At 36.6% G+C, this 19,500-nt stretch overlaps 5 protein-coding genes across 5 annotated transcripts; 2 read left to right on the forward strand and 3 right to left on the reverse strand.

Moving 5' to 3' along the window:
* Positions 1-51: 51 nt before the first annotated feature.
* LOC125216010 (ras-related protein RABH1e) lies at positions 52-2,263 on the reverse strand. Its single transcript, XM_048117610.2, has 6 exons — positions 2,012-2,263; positions 1,601-1,671; positions 1,317-1,405; positions 837-948; positions 528-618; positions 52-408 (listed from the first exon to the last, which is right to left on the reverse strand). The coding sequence occupies exons 1-6, from the start codon at positions 2,126-2,128 to the stop codon at positions 265-267; spliced, it is 624 nt and encodes a 207-aa protein (XP_047973567.1). The 5' UTR covers positions 2,129-2,263; the 3' UTR covers positions 52-264.
* A 724-nt stretch (positions 2,264-2,987) lies between these two features.
* On the reverse strand, positions 2,988-6,545 carry LOC125210879 (Nucleotide-sugar transporter family protein). Its single transcript, XM_048110498.2, has 7 exons — positions 6,331-6,545; positions 5,219-5,267; positions 4,910-5,136; positions 4,386-4,584; positions 4,163-4,306; positions 3,732-3,806; positions 2,988-3,421 (listed from the first exon to the last, which is right to left on the reverse strand). Exons 1-7 carry the CDS (start codon positions 6,480-6,482, stop codon positions 3,260-3,262), a joined length of 1,008 nt encoding a protein of 335 aa, XP_047966455.1. The 5' UTR covers positions 6,483-6,545; the 3' UTR covers positions 2,988-3,259.
* A 2,265-nt stretch (positions 6,546-8,810) lies between these two features.
* On the forward strand, positions 8,811-13,451 carry ASN2 (asparagine synthetase 2). The gene is made up of 14 exons (XM_048117088.2): positions 8,811-9,036; positions 9,550-9,688; positions 9,819-9,914; positions 10,054-10,195; positions 10,447-10,542; positions 10,992-11,092; positions 11,451-11,609; positions 11,832-11,912; positions 12,036-12,257; positions 12,373-12,507; positions 12,593-12,673; positions 12,760-12,846; positions 12,936-13,043; positions 13,112-13,451. The coding sequence occupies exons 1-14, from the start codon at positions 8,957-8,959 to the stop codon at positions 13,277-13,279; spliced, it is 1,695 nt and encodes a 564-aa protein (XP_047973045.1). The 5' UTR covers positions 8,811-8,956; the 3' UTR covers positions 13,280-13,451.
* Positions 13,452-15,869: 2,418 nt separating this feature from the next.
* Positions 15,870-18,110, forward strand: LOC125211009 (annexin D7-like). The gene is made up of 5 exons (XM_048110679.2): positions 15,870-16,058; positions 16,579-16,724; positions 16,932-17,150; positions 17,386-17,598; positions 17,674-18,110. Exons 1-5 carry the CDS (start codon positions 15,983-15,985, stop codon positions 17,965-17,967), a joined length of 948 nt encoding a protein of 315 aa, XP_047966636.1. The 5' UTR covers positions 15,870-15,982; the 3' UTR covers positions 17,968-18,110.
* A 16-nt stretch (positions 18,111-18,126) lies between these two features.
* Positions 18,127-18,840, reverse strand: LOC125211010 (uncharacterized). The gene has a single exon (XM_048110680.2). The coding sequence runs from the start codon at positions 18,768-18,770 to the stop codon at positions 18,219-18,221; it is 552 nt and encodes a 183-aa protein (XP_047966637.1). The 5' UTR covers positions 18,771-18,840; the 3' UTR covers positions 18,127-18,218.
* Positions 18,841-19,500: the final 660 nt, after the last annotated feature.

Consider the following 19,500-nt stretch of genomic DNA (forward strand, 5'->3'; position numbering starts at 1 on the left):
CTATTACGTCCCCATGTCACCCGTGTTTCAGAAATTACAAAGCATTGGTCATGGCCACAAACAATAGTAAGATTTTCCCACAAACAAAGTTAAATTCGAAGAGAGAGAGAGAGAAGAATAAATACATGCACTAGTTCAAGAGTACAATAACCAAAATTCTAAGCGAAGCAGTCTACATCCCCAACCAGAACAAAGAGATTTAAGCATGTAATCCAAAAAATGTTAATGTTGTTTGCTTCTCCCCTGCTCCCGTCTCACCTAATTCTAGCACGCACAGCCGCCTCCTTGCTGCTGTGACTGGGAAGAATTTGCATTAGACTTCAAGTTCACGTCGACCATGTCCTCCTTGTTTGTTGACGAAAGCGTCTCCATCCCTGGCAACGCAGATGCTATTTTCCGAAACAGTGGCTGCATTTTCAGTACCCAATCAGGATTCACACCAGGTATACACTAGTATATCTTTTCTTAAGCAATAACGTTGAGTGACTTTTTGAAGCAACAAGTAGTAGCATGGAAGAAGATCTTACCTTTATATTGAAACCAGCTTTTGCACTAGTTTCCAAGAACATGATACCGATTTCACGAGCCTTGTTATCTCCTTCTTCGATGGAAACTTGTCTGCAAGGGAAATCACAAGCAATATCATCATATAAATGATCGTATTTTAGTCACTGAAATTGCCAGAATCAGAAACATTGCAAATTATTTCTCATAGATGATACATAAAAATTCTTTTTTTTGGAGTAAACGAACAGTTTTTCGCAGAATAGGGGAGTAATGAATCTAAACACATCAGAAACTTGAGAGACACCATATAGAAAGAGGGGAAATCTCACCTTTTGTCAACAAGATCAGTTTTGTTTCCTACAAGAACAATAATAACATCACCACCACGTTCGGTTCTCACTTCTTCAATCCACTTTGTAGTGTTTATAAACGACTGGCGATCTGCAAGTGAGAAACCAAACCAGAGAATAACTGAAACTCACAAATTTTACGTCGTGAAGCAACCTAAGGTACACGCTTGATAATCTAAGCCGATACACCATCAAAGTTTATGATGATACATAACTATAGTAATAGGACATAAAACTGACTTGAACCAATAGCATTCTAAACAAACTTTATTAGTTAGGGTTTATAATTCATTAGTTCATCCTGTGATGAAAGAAACATAATCCTACTCTGAAAATCCAAATAGAATCTTAATGAGGTTCTTTCAACAAAAATGAGATGGACAAGTCTATATGCAAATCTAAATAGAAAAGGAATTCAAGATTAATAGCAGAGGAGCCTCTTCAACGCTAGTTACTTACTGGCAACGTCGTAGACCACCACTGCCACTGAAGAATCTCGGATGTAGCTCGGGATAAGACTTCTAAATCTTTCTTGTCCAGCAGTATCCCTGTAATCACCATCATTTTAGCATTATAAACAAGATAGATATGGTGAGATCATAATATTAAACTCTGAATTCAATAATTTAGGACTATACAACATCACAACTTGATTTAATCAACAAATTGGAGTAAATTCACACATCATTTAAAACAGACTGCACCGCGATACATAGCACTAACTGAAAAACAAAAATATTTACCAAAGTTGCAAGCGAACTGTTCGATCTTCAAGATACATAGTCTTTGACAAGAAATCGATGCCTATAGTGGCCTGCATAACCAAAACAAAAGGAACGAAAAAACAAAATCACATTCCAGAGTCAATAAATCATCATATTCTGCAATTACAAACGCTAATATCCTCCAACGACGATCATCACTCATAAATCCGCACAGCTACTAAATATCGACAAAATCACAATCAACAGTTAAGAAATCATCAGCATCTTCTGCAATTACAAATGCTAATATCCTCCAACGACGATATCGCATCACTCATAAATCCGCACAGCTACTCAATATCGAAATTCGATAACAGAGAATTCATGAAACGATGAAATTGAGGACTAATAATTGAAAACATAATCGGAGAAATACACAGAAAACGATACCTGATAGGTGGTGTCGAATTTGTCGTACATGAAACGGGTGATGATGCTAGTTTTTCCGACGGATTGATCGCCGATGAACACCAGTTTGTACTTGGCTAACGGTGACACCACCGCCATTGGAGAAGCAACGACGATGCCAAAGATCGGATCTAAATCTGGCAATCGGAGAGGTTGGAGAAATTTATGGAAAATATTGAAGAAAGAGAGAGGGTTTGGGGCGAAGAAAATGAAAACGAATCGTAGACATGTAGGAAAGGTTTGGGAATTTTGCAGTTATAAGTCATGCAATGCACTCACACTCAACTCACGTGGATTGCGACTCAGCTCAAATCACTAACTTAACCACTTTGAGTGTTATTCAATATACAATTTTAATTTTATGTAATCTTATTCAATTATACATACATGCATATACAAATATGGGTGAGTTAAAATAAATTTTATTTGAATTATGAGAACCTGAAAATATTTCGATAGAATGTATAAAATAACTACGTAAATATTAAAATTAGTCTTATTTCATGAGAGATGCATCTACCAGAGATCTTCATTTTATAGTAAAAAACCTTTCATTTGAACGTCTCCCTAAACCTTAACTCTACTGTTTGATAAGAATATGCTGCGGACACATGTGGGATATTCGTATACACAAATTCGGCCCAATCCGAACTACAACAAGAAAGACTTCTTCATTCAGTGACGGACACACTTGAGGGTGGCGATGTGCTAAGGCCGGCCCATCCTCTTTATTTTTTCTTTTTTCTATTGTTGAATTCGCCAAAATTTTCTTCAAAGTTATCTTTAGCCTTTACTGAATTAATGTTATTGAAGAAATTGATACAGATTTGAACAATAAGGTGGGAGAGAAGAAATTTGGAAAATGTTCAGCTTGAAATTCCACTCTATCTCATTCTACTATGTTTCCAAAGTAGAGCTGAAAAAAGTGACAGCTATTCAAGAGAATATGAAGTCAGAATTGATGAATATAAAGAAACTACTTCTCATAAATTTTCTCCTTTAACAGATACACATAAAAATCAGTAGGTACACCAGACAATATTAGTACACACATAACACATGCCCTATTCAGTATATTGTCCTATGAGTAAATGAGCAAGCTCCTCGAAAACGTGAGCGATATTCCTCGCTGCACTGATGCCTGGCATCCATTCATGAGATCGAACGAGCCAACGAGGTATAGTTGCCTGTTCCCTGACTCTCCTAATGTTATAGAGTCTGCTGTGGAGCTTATGACTCTTTCTTTTTGACACGGTATGGGTACTTTTGGTATATCGATATGCTAGTGGCAACCAATGGGAGAGCCACAAGACAGAATGGGGACGGGGGTATACCATCAAAGACAAATTGAAGCAGAGCCGTGACAAGAAGCGCGGAAACAATGACAAAACCCTGCATGCATATAGAGTTTACAAAATATCAGTAAAAGATAATGTTATCCAAATTAATGATTGTGGATAGACAAAGACTATTCAAGTGTGAATACTAGCATCCATTTGTGTGATTAATGTGAAGCCTAAAACAATGTTTTGAATCCGAAAAGATATTAAAATCGAGATGGTCCAGGCCTTCAGTATCCGAAATCCACTATAATCAAATCAGCGTAAAGACGGGACTATGCATCTTACAGTAATAAAATATTTAGAATGCTGGAAAATTAGGGCCTAAATTTTGGCTAAACATAAATTTCTCTTTAACTCACCTTCCGAACGCCACCAGCATACGTTGTCAGAAGACCGACAAGAATTCCACCGACAGCATTGAGTATGACAGGAATCTGAACAAGAAGACATATTGAAACTTTAAAGCACGAAAATGCTAAAAATCTCATAAAATCATTGAAATTTAACCTAATAAACATGACTATATTTGATGAGGCATTAAGCATTATTGTATTTTAGCAAACAAATGGGGCATTTCTAACATGTGAAAGCACTTATATGCAGCACTCTATGGAGCATCTATTACAGTGCTGAATATAGTAATTATCATTGCACTTCAATTATCAGAAGCAGAAATAAATATTAGTTTTGACAAGCTGAGGCGATCACTCATGGCCTGTGCATCTAGTGATAGATATAAAAACCAAGGCTGTATTAGATGACCAACGAGCTACAATGATAAAGGATTTACCCATGTCCATGTAGTCCACCCATGAAAGAAGCCAAGCTCTCTGATAGCCAAACCATCTGGAGACTTGTAAGCACTGGCTAGTAAGCAAAGGCTCCCAATTATGGACATCTCCACAGTCATCAAGTAAGATGCGTGTTTCTTAACCTGTACCAGAAAAGATGGACATGAGAAAGGCAAATTCAATAAGATATAGAACTTTAGAAACACAAAGGCATTTGATTACTTGAGAAGCCCACTGACACAGTGCAGAGGCCAGGCCAGAGAGTACAGAAGCCACCAGCACGGGAACAATTCCATAGAATAATATTTCATCAGGGTTCTTAGCACTAGATGCTTTACTAGATCCTTCGCCGACGCTTAGAAGGACAGCAGCAATGATCAATATAAATAGAGCCCCAATTTGTTGAATGGACTGCTTCTGTCTGTCAGATTACCAAACAAAAGAAATTAGAGCTCTAAGCTTTAACTCACAAGAATATCACTTGTTTGACTTATGATAAAGAGTCAACCCTAAAGCAGAGGTCACACTTATGTATGTCTAAGTTAACTTAGAAGGGGCATAAAATTGCATTTCAGAGTACAGCAATGCCGTTCAGTCTGAGCAACTACAATCTTTATTACCAGTTATAAAAGTACGAAAATTTGGGAGGTTGGTAACTTCTAACTGTACGAGATACTATTTCAATGGAGAAAGAACTATAGCCTACACAGGTTTTAGATATACGGCTTATCCGAATAGGGGAGTACCTTAATATCATATAAGTGAAAAATGCTGTGAAAAAGAGTTTTGTCTGGTTCAGCATTGAGAATGTGAGTGAATCAAGATTTTTATATGAGATCTGCAGCAAGCTGTTTTGCAGGGCATAGATGGCTGCTGGTAGTCCTGAAGCAGTTAAAGAGCCAACCAAAGTCCATTCTTTGAATACCTTTCTCAGACTTCCATCTTTTGCCAAAAGAAACAGGGCACAAATCACCTATCACACCGCCAAATGCAACTCAATAAGAGCCATAGATCGTGAGAAACGGGTTATATGGAATGCTGGGAGCGAAAGTTACCTTTACCAACTCACATGCTAAAACTGACGAAGTCACAATAACTTCCCGGCTGCACCAAGAAGAAAACATGAATGAGCGTTAAGTTGCAGACCTATTTATTTCTATATGCAACAGTTTCAGGCTTTCAGCTTTCACGAACACTAAATATATAGCTCAGTTTACTAGTAATAACCACATGAGACGGCTCTAATAAACGATACCCTTTCAAATCCAAATTAGAACACCCACCATGACACCGTCTACAGACGATTTCAATCAAAGAGCCATAAACCAACAAACAAAAGGAAGGGAACGTTGCAATCCAGCTTATACTGTAAAGAATAACTAATTTTAAAGCAGAAATCACACTCTGTTTGCAGTCTCATAACTCATAAGCGAGTTGTTACAATCACAAATTGAATAAGAAGAGGGACGCCACGTAAGAGTGAGCTGGGAACGAGTGCCACGTCAGTTGAGATAACGGAAGACAACTGGATAATCTTATCTAACAACCAAGAGAGAGAAATAGGAGAGAGGCGCTTGTGAGCAGGATATAAAGGAGAGAATGGAACAACACGTCCTCGTGTTAAACTTTGGGCGTTTTTTATGAAATTGGTTTGTTGCTTCTCTGTTTGATTGCTGAGCTGATTTAGTATTTGAATGAGCTTAGAATTGTGTGAGTTGTGAGTTGCACAGATAATGTTCAATGAAAGGGTGGTCGAGAGTGCAACACGAATTAATAGCTCCTGTGACTAATCTTGAATATCCATGAAACTCATCTCCACCAATTAAACTGAAAAAGCAAAGTTTGGCCAACCATTCTGAATTCCTTCCCCAAACCACAAGCAAACACATTGCCCCTCCAAACATAATCTCACATGCACCAATCATATGAAACAGATATATTTATTCAGAACCTTTAATATCACCACAATAACAACATTCACCTCATCATATCATCAAATTTCATCCAATTTCAAACAGACACCCTAACTGATGGAGCAATTCACCTTTTATCACAAAATGTTGATCACTCCTAATAATCATCAAAATTAGCAACAATGAGGCGACTACGACAACCACGCACGCATTCACTAAACAAAGCACTGGTAAAAAGCAATAATTAATCAAACCTGGTGAAACGTTTGGAGATGAGAGGCTGAGCACCGTACTGCATCGTTAGCAGCAAGGAAAAGAGCCAGACCTTTGAGGTGGCATTGGGATTGGGGTTGAGATTGGGATTGATCGGGGCGGGCTTCTTCGTCTGGAGCTTACCGATCGCCATTGATGCGGCGATCGGAGATCCGAGGCGTCGAAGAGAGCAAAAGAAAAATAAATTATGCCTAAATTGGAAGCTTTTTTCATTCTTTGGGGATATGTGAAGACGGTCGTTTTTGGCTGCCACGACGTCGTACAGGCCGTTAATAGTCAAAATATTTGTTGAAAATTAATTCTATATTAGCACATCAAATTATGAAAAGATATTGTTTCTATCTTTTGATCATTTTTAGCATTAATATATATGAATAAGATGGAAACATGATTATATGATATTATATGAAAAGATTTAGTACGAATTTGGAGGGGTACTGTTTGTATCTAGAATTTCTGTGGTGCAATAAATAATTACATACTACCTCCGTCCTCCAAATATTGACAGACTTTGATCCGACACGGGCTTTAAGAAATGTAATGAAAAGTGAGTTGAAAAAGTTGGTGGTATGTGGGTCTTACTTTTAAAGTATATTAGTTTTATAATAAAATGTGAGTAGGAATGAGTTAGTGGAAAATGATAAAAAGTGAAGTGTGTCAAACTTTCAAGGACGGACCGAAATGATAAATTGTGTCAAAATTTCAAGGACGGAGGTAGTAATATATTACTCCCTCCGTTCCATAGTAATAGAGTAATTTTGTCATTTTGGTACGTTCTATAGTAATAGAGTTATTTCCCTTTTTAGTAAAAGTCAACACATTTTTCCACACCTACTTTACTCTCTCTTACTTTTTTCTCTCTTCATCTTTTTACCTTTTTCATTAATCTTCATGCTGAAAAGAAACGCCTCCATTACTATGAAACGGAGGGAGTATTAATCTCAAATTAATTGAAATGGAGTGGACGACTTTAAGATCACAATAGTCTATACTTTTTATAATTTTTTTTCTCTTATTATATATCTATATCTATTTCTCTCATAACTCTCCCTTTATTAAACTTTTTTTGTTGTGAATATTGAACAATGAAATATCCAACAATGAGAAAAAAAATAAGAATATTCGATAATGAACTATGAATATAAGTAGATAATGAGGATTTTATTTTTCACCAAACAATATTTTAAATTGTTCTTAATATTTTTTATATTTTACTAGTTTTGCATTAAGATTCGTATTGATCACTGTCAATGTCATTTTCTTGAACGGAAAGAATATACTCCCTTTGTCCGCCATTAGGAATCTCATTCCAAGGCCGCACGGGTTTTAAAAAATGTTAAGAAAAGTGGGTAGAAAAAAGTTAGTGGAATAGTGGTTCCACTTGTATATACTACTAGTTTTAAATGAAATGTGAGTGAAATGAGTTATGTGAAGGTGAGACCCTATTACCATTTATAGTAAAAGTGAACCAGGACTCCTATTTGCGGACGGACTAAAATGGAAAAACGGGACTCTTATTCGCAGACGGAGACGGAGGGAGTATATTATGAAAAATTCTACCCCTTTATTTTTGAAAATGTGATTTATTCTTTTTATATTATGTGGTTCGCAAGCTGGCCAATACTTACCTGGAATCCTATATAACGAGACTTAACAATACACAGATATCAAGTTAATTTCAAACTGAAAATGAATTTTAAAATAACCAAATGGCAAATATGACACCATAAAATAATATGCCGTTCAATGCTAGCCTTTATTATGGTTTTACATTTGCTTAAGTGGAATCTCCTTACTTCAATTGGCCATACAAGCGTAACAATAATATAAATATACACAACGGATTTCAGTATAATAGTAGTTGAAAAAAAATTTGATTTTGATAATGCTAATTTCCTTGCAAATTTCTTTTAATCTTTTGCCGATATTACGTTTTAAATATAAAAATATATTGTAATCAAACTATTGATTTATTTTGTTTTGCAACTAATCAAAATTTTGGCGCTATATTATCGACAACTTAATTATATTACCCTATCGAATATTAACCAAAACGATGTAGTAATATTTAGTTACAATGAGATACTAAATGATAAAAAATGAAAAATGAGATGGAAGTAAGTACAATATTTAATTTAGTAGAATATGATGTTGTTTCAGTACCTACAGTTTGACGTCCGATAGTGTCACTTTATCGGAATTCAAAAATATTGATTAATTACAAAGTCAGAATAAATCACTAATTAAGTAATTTGGGTAAATTAGTTCATCCACAAAATTAGTTCAAATTCCATATTTGTCAAAGGGGGGAATAGGCCCCACAGAAATTGAATCTTCATAAATTAAACGTGATCAAACCCTAATTAAATCAAGGAATCTTTAGGAATCCGTTTGAGATGAACGGTCGAGATCATCCCATACTCTGCATAAAATGGACAGTGGTCTCAGCTAGTCAGCCTCCATTTCTAACCGCTGCTGCCTCGCGCTTTCTCTGTTATCTCTCTCTCTATCTTTGAGCCTCCTTTTCAAAGAGGAGGCATCGGCAAGCAGATACACTACATACATATATAGAGGAAGAGAAGCAGCTTACAGCAAACACGCGCAACTATGTGTGGAATTCTAGCTGTGTTTGGCGTTGCTGACAACTCCCAGAAGAAACGCTCCAGGATTATTGAGCTGTCGTCAAGGTATAATTTCTGTTTCATTTTATGTTTTGTGTAGGTTGTGTGGAGATGGATATGTCTCATTGCATTGTGAATGTTTTATTTTAGTGAATGAGTTTGTTTTATTTAGTTTATTGGTTGATTGATTTGATTGTATCTTCGCTCCGCCGGAGCCTAGTTGTTGTGCGAAATGTGGTATAATTCAATGCTAATTCATGATTCTATGTAGCTGTATTGATTCAAGATTGAATTTTGATTATAGGGAAATGAAATTATAGCTAGTCTCTGATGGATTGTGAAAATTCTACAAACTGAGCATGTGATAATTGCAAGTAGAATTCAGATTCACATGTATACAATTGTTTCCATCGCATATTTACAAAATTAGTAATGATAATTGATGACACTTCATCCCTTTTCACTCTGGTAATTTAACTGCTAAAGAGCTGAATATCATCGTGACCTGTTCGAAAACAGTAAATTCAATTCATTCGGACGTTCCTAACGAGTCTTGTTATTTGGTTTTGCTTACTTTAGGTTGCGACACAGAGGACCTGATTGGAGTGGGTTGCACCACCATAAGGATTGTTATCTTGCTCATCAGCGTTTAGCTATTGTTGATCCTGCCTCCGGGGATCAACCTCTGTACAACGAAGACAAAACAATTGTCGTGGCGGTAGGTGAAACACTGTATATAAACATGACATCTCTAGAAGTTGATTACCAAACTCTGCAGTAGTTTCTCTTAGCTTCTTTTGTTAAAATTTAACTGTGTTCTTTCCCCATATCTCTCCTTGTGATATTAGGTTAATGGAGAAATATACAACCATAAAGAACTAAGGGAGAAACTGAAGTCTCATCAATTCAGAACTGGTAGTGATTGTGAAGTTATAGCCCATTTAGTAAGTACCTAAACTTTGCACTGTCCTATATGTTAACCACTGTCTCATAGTAATATATATGCTGCATATTCCCCCTGGAATTTCATAATTTTAAAAGTTACACGGTTGCACAGACTGACACTTCTCACTGTTAATCCAGTATGAAGACTATGGAGAAGACTTTGTGAATATGTTAGATGGAATGTTTTCTTTTGTGCTTCTTGACACACGTGATAACAGTTTTATTGCTGCTCGGGATGCCATTGGTATTACACCACTCTATTATGGCTGGGGTCTTGACGGTATATGGCTTTTTCCCTTGTATTATTGTTTATGGCATGTCTGCTCACCAGAGTCTTCAGGGAATATTTCAAAATTTAATAGGTGTTGTATGATAGGATGCTTAGTTATTGTTCTGGAGAGGCAAAAAGCCTTCTTTTTGGTATTTCCCCTTATTTCCTGTATCAATTGATCCTGTCCCCTAGCATAACACCCTTGATGTAAAATTAATATTATGTCTTTTTTCTGCCCTTAACTGCTGAGTATTCTACAGGATCTACTTGGTTTGCTTCAGAAATGAAAGCTATAAGTGATGATTGTGAGCGGTTCATGACTTTTCCTCCTGGACATGTATACTCAAGCAAAACTGGTAAGTATTTTGGAATTTGTGGTGTACGAATCCAATTAAGTTGATGGTATCCGATTTTCTGTAATCGTATTGCACTTGTTTTCAGTCTTGCCTGTGCAACAGTCATTGTTGGTGAAACATATGAAGAGTTAAAGATCCATCCTGTTACTGTATTATTCCTCGAAATTATCATTTAGTTGATAGTACTGAACATTATTGAGGGTACTATGAAACTGAATCAATCCATCCATCTTGTCTATTTTGCGATATGTACTAGTAAAGAAATCATCCTATATTTTGTCTGTATGGTACTTCCTCATAAGATGATATATAATGGATAGCTTGCTGCTACTATCCGATTTTGTGGGAGTGAGTTGGGGTTTTTTCGCAATTTTTATATGTTAAGATGTTGGGAGCTTGCAAGATCTAACGGCTAGCAGATTAAATTAGACATTAAATGATTATTGCAGGAGGGGTACAAAGATGGTACAACCCACCATGGTGGAACCCAGCGTCCCCCATACCTTCAGGACCTTATGATCCCCTTGTACTGCGACAGGCCTTTGAGAAGGTTAGTATTTTCTTCTTGAGGTTATTGAGGCATCTTCTTCCAAATCTTAGCCCTTATTGACTAGTCAATATCTCTTTCACGCCCCTATATTGTGTTCCAGCTTCTCCATCCCTGTCCATTTGTTGACACCCTGTTTCTCTACCTTTGCATTAACCGAGTCAGTGATTTGTAACACTGAACCTTGAACATTTCTAGAACCTTTTATCAGCTCATGGTAGTGAGGAACCTATGAGATTCTTTTACGCAGGAGTTACGTTTTTCAAGTCATTGCAGACTCTTGATACTGCTTTCCTTCACTGTTTGTTTGTTTTTCTAAAATGAAAAAAATACTAATGATTTATTGACTTTACTATTGCAGGCTGTTATCAAGAGACTTATGACGGATGTACCATTTGGTGTTCTTCTATCTGGTGGACTTGACTCATCTCTTGTTGCTTCGGTTGCTTCCCGCTATTTGGCAGATTCAGCAGCCGCACAATGGGGGTCACAATTGCATACATTTTGTGTGGGGTTAAAGGTGATAACAATCTCTTATGATCTTTTCAATATCTTGTGACATGGAAAATAAGGATGGGAATCTATGATATTATGAACTGGTCAATGTATACACATGACTCCTTGCCTCTCTGAGCTCAAGCACAGATTGTGTTTTTCGTCTTTAAGGATTCAATTATTTCCGTTTCATTCAAGTCAATCCTTGTTTGTTTCTACTGATGACAAGCATCAATATCCTTGACAGGGTTCTCCTGATTTGGGAGCTGCCAGAGAAGTGGCAGATTACCTTGGTACTCGTCACCATGAGTTCCATTTCACAGTGCAGGTAATTATTTCACTACGTATGGATTTATTTACATAATATCGTTCCAATTTCAGGATGGATGATTCTTATATTCCATTTTATTTGTTTATTCAATTAAAATTTTAACTTTTATTGCCAAATTAGGAAGGAATAGATGCATTAGAGGAGGTCATATATCATATTGAGACCTATGATGTAACTACAATCAGGGCCAGTACGCCAATGTTTCTCATGTCTCGGAAAATCAAATCACTGGGAGTAAAGATGGTACTTTCCGGTGAAGGATCTGATGAAATATTTGGAGGTTATCTGTATTTTCACAAGGCGCCCAACAAGGAGGAGCTTCACCATGAAACATGTAGAAAGGTATAAACATGTGATGTATTTTATGTTTATGTTCATAAATTGTTTTGGGAGTTTCGGGATATCCTCATGCTTCACACTTTAAGAAAAAACAATGATGTTCTGCTTTACTATGCAGATCAAAGCTCTTCATCTTTATGACTGTTTGAGAGCTAACAAATCAACTTCCGCATGGGGTGTTGAAGCTCGTGTTCCCTTCTTAGACAAGGAATTCATCAATGTTGCAATGGGTATCGATCCAGAATGGAAAATGGTGAGATGGGATCCGGTGATCCCTTTCTGTTTCACGCGTGATTCTCTGCATTGAATCTGAAGAGTTTAGCTCTCCTTTTTTGCAGATAAGACCCGATCTTGGAAGAATTGAGAAGTGGGTTCTACGCAATGCATTTGATGATGAGCAGAGTCCATATTTGCCAAAGGTCTGCATCTATTCTTTTATAAAACAGTGAAAACATTCCGACACACGGTGATTGGTTAGAAGCTCACTCCTTTTGTGGGTTTTCAGCACATTTTGTACAGACAGAAAGAACAGTTCAGCGATGGCGTTGGATACAGCTGGATTGATGGTCTGAAAGACCATGCTGACCAACAGGTACGAAACTGCCTCTCCCGTTGTGATAATACCGTTTCTGCTGCAGTTTCGATGTTAAACTTAAACATATCTGGACAACTCTGGAACAGGTTACAGACTCGATGCTAGACAAAGCTAGTTTCGTCTACCCTGAGAATACTCCAACTACAAAAGAGGCATACCTTTACAGGACTATCTTCGAGCGCTTCTTCCCTAAGGTCAGTCACTTATTTTCTGTCAGTCGTTGTCTTCTTTGTGTCCGAGACTGACTCATCGTTTTGAACAGAACTCTGCGAGATCTACTGTGCCAGGTGGTCCAAGCGTGGCGTGCAGCACTGCAAAGGCTGTGGAGTGGGATGCAGCATGGTCCAAGAATCTGGACCCCTCCGGTCGAGCAGCCCTCGGTGTCCACGCCTCTGCATACGACAGCAACGGGAAGACAGCTGCTCAGTAAAAACACCATTCACTACTGCCTGTTTATGCTCCATCTGTTTGTGGACTATATCTTGTCTATTGTTATCACTATTAAGTAATGCATGCTACTACTATCTAAATAAGTTTTCTTTGACAGTTCTATCCATGTCTGTGTATGACAAAATTAATAAATTGGCAGTGTTCATTTTGTACTTCTATTTATCTTATGTCTAGATGAGTTTTTCATAATTAGCAGCTCTTCAATTGAATTAAAAAATTATGAATATATTTATGTAATATGTGAATAATATATAGCATTAAACTTAAAATGCGGCAAGAAATATGTTATTTCATTATGTTTATTTTCTCCTCATTTTCCTTATCCTTATCAACTTTTGTAATTATAAGTTTAATTTGATATCGTAATAAGCCTATCTTACAATTTTAAAAGCTTATCATGATACATATTTTTACATTTTTCATAATTTTAATCGAGTACCACAAAGACTTTGAAGTTTTAGTATATGAATATGTGGCGTTCTTTGAAATTAGTATAACCATATTTCTGAAAAAAAAAGGAATATACAATGGACCAGTTTTAAGAGGTAAAATAGTTAGAATTTTGAAATTTTAACCAACCAAGATGATTTAAGCCTGAAGACTGAAGTCCAACTTAGTTGATTAAACGTTTATCCTCCGACCAACAAGTTAGGCAACTATTATCGATCTATTTTTAAAGAAAATAACAAGATTACAAGTATTTTAGGGGTAACTGCTTTTAAAGTTAACAATTTTCCATGAATTCCGGTTTTTCCCACGAACTTTAAAAAGTTCATGTAATGTCACGAACTTTATTGTCGGTTGCCATTTTCTCATGTCAGGTTTTCCGGTCTGATTCAAACTGTTCGTTTCCTATTAAGACAATGTCCAAATTCTTTTATCTTACTATCGTTATCTTCGTATTTTTAAAGAAAATAACAAGATTACAAGTATTTTAGGGGTAACTGCTTTTAAAGTTAACAACTTTCCATGAATTCCGATTTTTCCCACGAACTTTAAAAAGTTCATGTAACGTCACGAACTTTATTGTCGGTTACCATTTTCTCATGTCAGGTTTTCCGGTCTGATTCAAACTGTTCGTTTCCTATTAAGACAATGTCCAAATTCTTTTATCTTACTATCGTTATCTTCGTATTTTTAAAGAAAATAACAAGATTACAAGTATTTTAGGGGTAACTGCTTTTAAAGTTAACAACTTTCCATGAATTCTGGTTTTTCCCACGAACTTTAAAAAGTTCATGTAATGTCACGAACTTTATTGTCGGTTGCCATTTTCTCATGTCAGGTTTTCCGGTCTGATTCAAACTGTTCGTTTCCTATTAAGACAATGTCCAAATTCTTTTATCTTACTATCGTTATCTTCGTCTTTGAAATAGCTTCGTGTGGGTACCGTACCTTGTACGCCTCAATCGGAACTTGGATGAAGAAGTTATGGTCATTCGATGAAGGTTGCGACCTATGTGCGACCTTGTACTATCATAATGGCCATAACTTCTTTATCCGAATTCTGATTGAGGCGTACAAGGTACCCACGCGAAGCTATTTCAAAGACGAAGATAACAATAGTAAGATAAAAGAATTTGGACATTGTCTTAATAAGAAACAAACAGTTTGAATTAGACCGGAAAACCTGACATGGGAAAATAGCAACCGACAATAAAGTTCGTGGAAAAAACCAGAATTCATGGAAAGTTGGTAACTTTAAAAGCAGTTACCCTATTTTATATGATTGGGATAGTTGGATTTGGCTTTAATTAATTGTTCATCCTATTGTATCCATCATATACATTGGAAAATGAAGAAAAATATGTTGGGTGAATGATGAAGAAGAGGATGTTGGTGGAGCTGATGATAATGCTGAATGGTGATGCTACTACTACTACCTTTCACTTTCGAATTTTCTTATTTTACTTTTATTGTTTATTTAGATTTTAGAAGATGATCATAATTAATATTCCATGTGAAATTAAATATTTTAATGTTATTGACTTTTTTTGGGGCCAACTTAAACGTTTTCATCAAATGAAATATAACACTTTGATTCTACACCCTGGAAATAATAGTATATGGACTATTTTCTTTTCATATGGTGCCCTGTGCGAATATAAAGTAAAGAAGTTTTCAAAACTAATTTTATTACAAACTTAAAAAAAAAGGAAAATTGTAAGTGCAAGTCTATCGTTGCAATATTTATAGTAGAAAATTGAACTCAGATTTTTGTTTATGCTTATGCACAATCTTACCTTTTATTTGTTTGAGGAAGGGAAAAATAAACAATCAATTAATTACAATTAGACATAAACGGGAAATAGCGTCTACATTTTTTGTCAAGTCGTAGGAAATAAAGATAGACGGAGTTACATATTTTGTGCAGAAATAAATGTCATTAATTCCATTATTAAGATCTTGGAGTAAAACGTATTAACCATAATGTTATCTATTAAATAAATTGTGTGGAAAGTAGAATACGAGATTTTAAAACGATTAAACAAATAAAAGAGAAAATGAAAATCACGTTTGCATCTATATCTATGTGTGAAAATGAGAATTCGATGATACTGATACCTTTGCAGCTTTGCTATCTTTTTCCCATAATAACGCCAACACACATGCTTTCAGTTTCAACTCTATAAATACCGCCATTTCCATTCTTTCACCTAACGCAATTATCGTAGACAGAGCAATGGCAACACTCAAAGTACCTGCAATTGTTCCCGCTCCGGAAGAGGACGCTGCGCAGCTCAGGAAAGCTTTTGTTGGTAATGCCAAATCTCTCTCCATCTGCTCATGCTTTTGCTCTCGATTGATTAGATCTGCGCGAAATACTTCACATTCTTCTATTTCTGGAATTTTGTTTCAAATTATGTCTCAGCAGAATGATGATAATGTTACAAATCTGGTGTGGTTTCTGATCACTGTATATTAAATGTTGAAATGCTCAGCATTTGTACGAATGGACTTATATTTTCTCAGAATCATCTAAGATCGTGATCGCAAGTAACAGAAATGCAAAACACTTTTCGATCGGCAATTATTGAATTAACTTTGAATCCGAATCGTTGATCAGGTGTTTGTTTGATCTTAATCCTCTTTGAATAGGTGATTATCGATTTTTCTCTGAATTCCTGTATTTTAAGCTTTTAACCAGTTAGAATGTGATTGCAAAACTCATGTGTTTTATTGAATTCTAATAGTCTGAAGACTGAATGCTGTGTCTGCATTGTAATTTATGTTAATTTAAAATCGATTTAGGGCCAAATTGAGACGATTTGTTTGCAGGATTGGGGACGGATGAGGAGGCGATAGTCAAGATTCTAGCGCACAGGAATGCGACACAGCGAAGGTTGATTCGTGAAGCATATACTGCAGCTTATGGAGAAGATCTTCTTAAAGACATGGAGAAGGAAATTTCTGGAGATTTTCTGGTTAGTTACTGCCTTTATATGTGTTTCTCTTGATTTTAAGTTGTACAATTGGTTTCAAATGATCAAGGCATTAGATTTGGCTGCAAATGCTAGTTATATAGGAGGCATTAATATTGATGTTGTGGTTGATTTTTCTGTTCTATCTTCCATTTATGGATGATCTGAGTTAGTTTACTTATACCGTGAAACTAATGTCTGCATACACAGCGTGCACTATCTGTGTGGACGCTCGATCCAGCTGAACGAGATGCACGACTAGCTAACGAGGCTACAAAGATGCTTACTGCTAACAATTACGTGCTCTTGGAAATCGGTAGCACCAGGTCTTCATATCATCTGTTTAAAGTCAGGGAGACATATCATCTCCTTCACAAGAAATCTCTCGAAGAAGACGTTGCACATCACACCAGTGGAGATTACCGGAAAGTAAGTAACAAATTCCTATGTCATAATAATACATAAATTCCTAATCTTGGTGAATTGATCATGTCCTAAGTTGTGTTTGTCCTTCAATAATGGAATTTCGTTTTGTGGCTACTGATTTTCGACCGCATATATTCCCTTTTACCAATTTAAAAAATCGAAAAGACAAGAGGAAAGGTTTGAAAAGGACTCGTCTAATTATGAGAAAGGTGATTGTGTTTCCATGAATGCCAAACAGATTCTGGTTCCTCTTGTGAGTGCCTTTCGATATGAGGGAGGTGAGACGAACTTGACATTGGCAAAATCGGAGGCTAAGATACTACATGAGAAGATAACTGGAAAGGCATACAGTGATGATGAGATAATACGGATTCTGACTACAAGGAGCAAACCACAGCTTAATGCAACACTTAACCAGTACAATGATGCATTTGGAAATCCTATCACCAAGGTAATATCTGATCACTGGTCTCGTTGCTCTCCTTCAGTGAGACTCATTACTCAGAAACCGCGCCTTATTTTGCAGGATTTGAAATCAGATCCTAATGATGAGTACTTGAAGTTCCTCAGAGCAACGATCAAATGCTTGACCTCTCCCGAGAAGTACTTTGAGAAAGTGCTTCGCGTTGCAATCAAGGGGGCTGGCACGGACGAGAATGCTCTGACTCGGGTTGTGGTTACTCAAGCTGAGGTTAACCTGCATCGGATCAAAGAAGAGTACCTCAAACGCAACAGTATTCCTCTGGAGCAGGCGATAGCTGGAGACACCTCCGGTGACTACAAGAATGTCTTGGAAGCGTTGCTCGGAAGGGAAGATTGAAGCGTGTAAGAATGAAATCAAAGTGCTTTTGTGTGTGATGGTGTGTTTGTTCTGTCTCTTGAGAGACTTGTTTGAAGACATAATTGGCTTTCTGTTTAATGTTTATTTCACCGAATTTAATGGTTTTTGGTTGCTTTACTCTATCACGTTGTTGAATGATTCAATCAAAATTCACTCTTGTATATATTTGTATGATAAGAAAATGGTTGAATCATATAGGAAAACTATGCCTAAATATCAAATCCATGTCTCTAAATAGCAAACAAGTCATAATCTACACAGTAATTGCATCCACAATCCATACAACCACAGCTATACTCTTTTCTTGTCTTCACCTCTGCAACTTCTTCAACTTTGGCGGCGATCTGTATAGCCGGGGGCTTGACATCATCGGTATACACGTAACTGTCTTTCGCGGTCATGACGACCCACTTCTCATATGGGACCTCAACGACGTCGTTCCATGGCATCTCCGCCCTTGCCAGCAGTTTCGAGCCACTCATTCTTGACACCAAAGTGGCTGAGCTTCTGCACCGGAGCTCGAAAACGATTGTTCCTTGCTTGAGTGACTGAATGGTTTGTGGAGTGCCAGAGCAGTTGAGTGAAAAGGTTTGGTTCCATGTTAAGTTGGAGTGTGATGAGATGTGTTGGCTCTCTAACCTCACTCTTTTGTTGCTTGCTGTAGAGATATAGCATCTCACAAAAACTTCTCTACATGTTTTCACAAAAATGTTTCTAGCCCTTATTAATTTTAGCTCAAAACTGAAAGAAGAAGAAGAAGAAGGCATGGGTTGAGAATCCATTTTGTGCTGAGAGGGAGAGTTGGGTGTGAGAAGCTCTAAATAAACATAAATATATATAGTTGAGGAGGTGGTGGTTTTTTTTTCCACTTTGAATGGAGGAAGCTCCACTAGTGATTTATTAAAATCAACTAAGATATGAGATTGGCTCCAAATCTCAATCTAAATATTGTATGGAACATATCCAACACAGCTTGTTGTAGTGGAAAATAGGTCCCCAGTCAAAAACTGAATCCTTGTTTGCTTTTATGGATAGATTTTGTTTAATTTCTTGAATATATTTTTGAGCTCTTGAGATTCTTGAAAGGTTTCAAATCCTCCAAAAACGACCCTTTTATCAATGAGTTAAATACATAAGTATTTGGCAATTAAACAAAATTTAGATGAAAAATCTCCCACGCCCCAGAACGGAGGGAAGTAGGGGCCGGGGATCCATGTGTGCCAAATAATTTAAAAAATTCAGGGATATTTTAATAGCATTATTTATAAATTAAAAATATGCAATATACAAAAATAACTATATATTCTGGAGGGATGATTCATTAATCATTACGTCTAAATTTATGATTGGCATGTTTATGATTGGTATGAAGTTTTTCTACTTTTTGGAACGGGGGGAGTATATACAAATTAGTAGAGTCCTGAACTTGGTGGGGTCAGTCCGTGGTCAAACCGGATTGACCCTGCACCGCCTATATATGCCCGGGCCCAATCCACTATTGAGATTGAATGT

Source organism: Salvia hispanica, chromosome 3 (assembly GCF_029641045.1).
Source record: "Salvia hispanica isolate PSC_SH4W2 chromosome 3, Shi_PSC_v1, whole genome shotgun sequence".
In the NCBI taxonomy this organism is placed as follows: Eukaryota; Viridiplantae; Streptophyta; class Magnoliopsida; order Lamiales; family Lamiaceae; genus Salvia; species Salvia hispanica.

Excerpts from the sequence above, each read along its gene's own strand:
- LOC125216010 (XM_048117610.2), bottom strand. The coding sequence starts at position 2,128 with ATGGCGGTGGTGTCACCGTTAGCCAAGTACAAACTGGTGTTCATCGGC. Across the intron at positions 1,406-1,600 it reads ACAGTTCGCTTGCAACTTTG|GGATACTGCTGGACAAGAAA; the intron begins GTAAATATTTTT and ends TGGTGATTACAG. Across the intron at positions 619-836 it reads ACTGATCTTGTTGACAAAAG|ACAAGTTTCCATCGAAGAAG; the intron begins GTGAGATTTCCC and ends TTTCCCTTGCAG.
- LOC125210879 (XM_048110498.2), bottom strand. The coding sequence starts at position 6,482 with ATGGCGATCGGTAAGCTCCAGACGAAGAAGCCCGCCCCGATCAATCCC. Across the intron at positions 5,268-6,330 it reads ATCTCCAAACGTTTCACCAG|CCGGGAAGTTATTGTGACTT; the intron begins GTTTGATTAATT and ends TTCTTGGTGCAG. Across the intron at positions 4,307-4,385 it reads TGTGTCAGTGGGCTTCTCAA|GTTAAGAAACACGCATCTTA; the intron begins GTAATCAAATGC and ends TTTCTGGTACAG.
- ASN2 (XM_048117088.2), top strand. The coding sequence starts at position 8,957 with ATGTGTGGAATTCTAGCTGTGTTTGGCGTTGCTGACAACTCCCAGAAG. Across the intron at positions 10,196-10,446 it reads TTATGGCTGGGGTCTTGACG|GATCTACTTGGTTTGCTTCA; the intron begins GTATATGGCTTT and ends AGTATTCTACAG. Across the intron at positions 10,543-10,991 it reads TGTATACTCAAGCAAAACTG|GAGGGGTACAAAGATGGTAC; the intron begins GTAAGTATTTTG and ends TGATTATTGCAG.
- LOC125211009 (XM_048110679.2), top strand. The coding sequence starts at position 15,983 with ATGGCAACACTCAAAGTACCTGCAATTGTTCCCGCTCCGGAAGAGGAC. Across the intron at positions 17,151-17,385 it reads CCAGTGGAGATTACCGGAAA|ATTCTGGTTCCTCTTGTGAG; the intron begins GTAAGTAACAAA and ends AATGCCAAACAG. Across the intron at positions 17,599-17,673 it reads TTGGAAATCCTATCACCAAG|GATTTGAAATCAGATCCTAA; the intron begins GTAATATCTGAT and ends CTTATTTTGCAG.
- LOC125211010 (XM_048110680.2), bottom strand. The coding sequence starts at position 18,770 with ATGGATTCTCAACCCATGCCTTCTTCTTCTTCTTCTTTCAGTTTTGAG.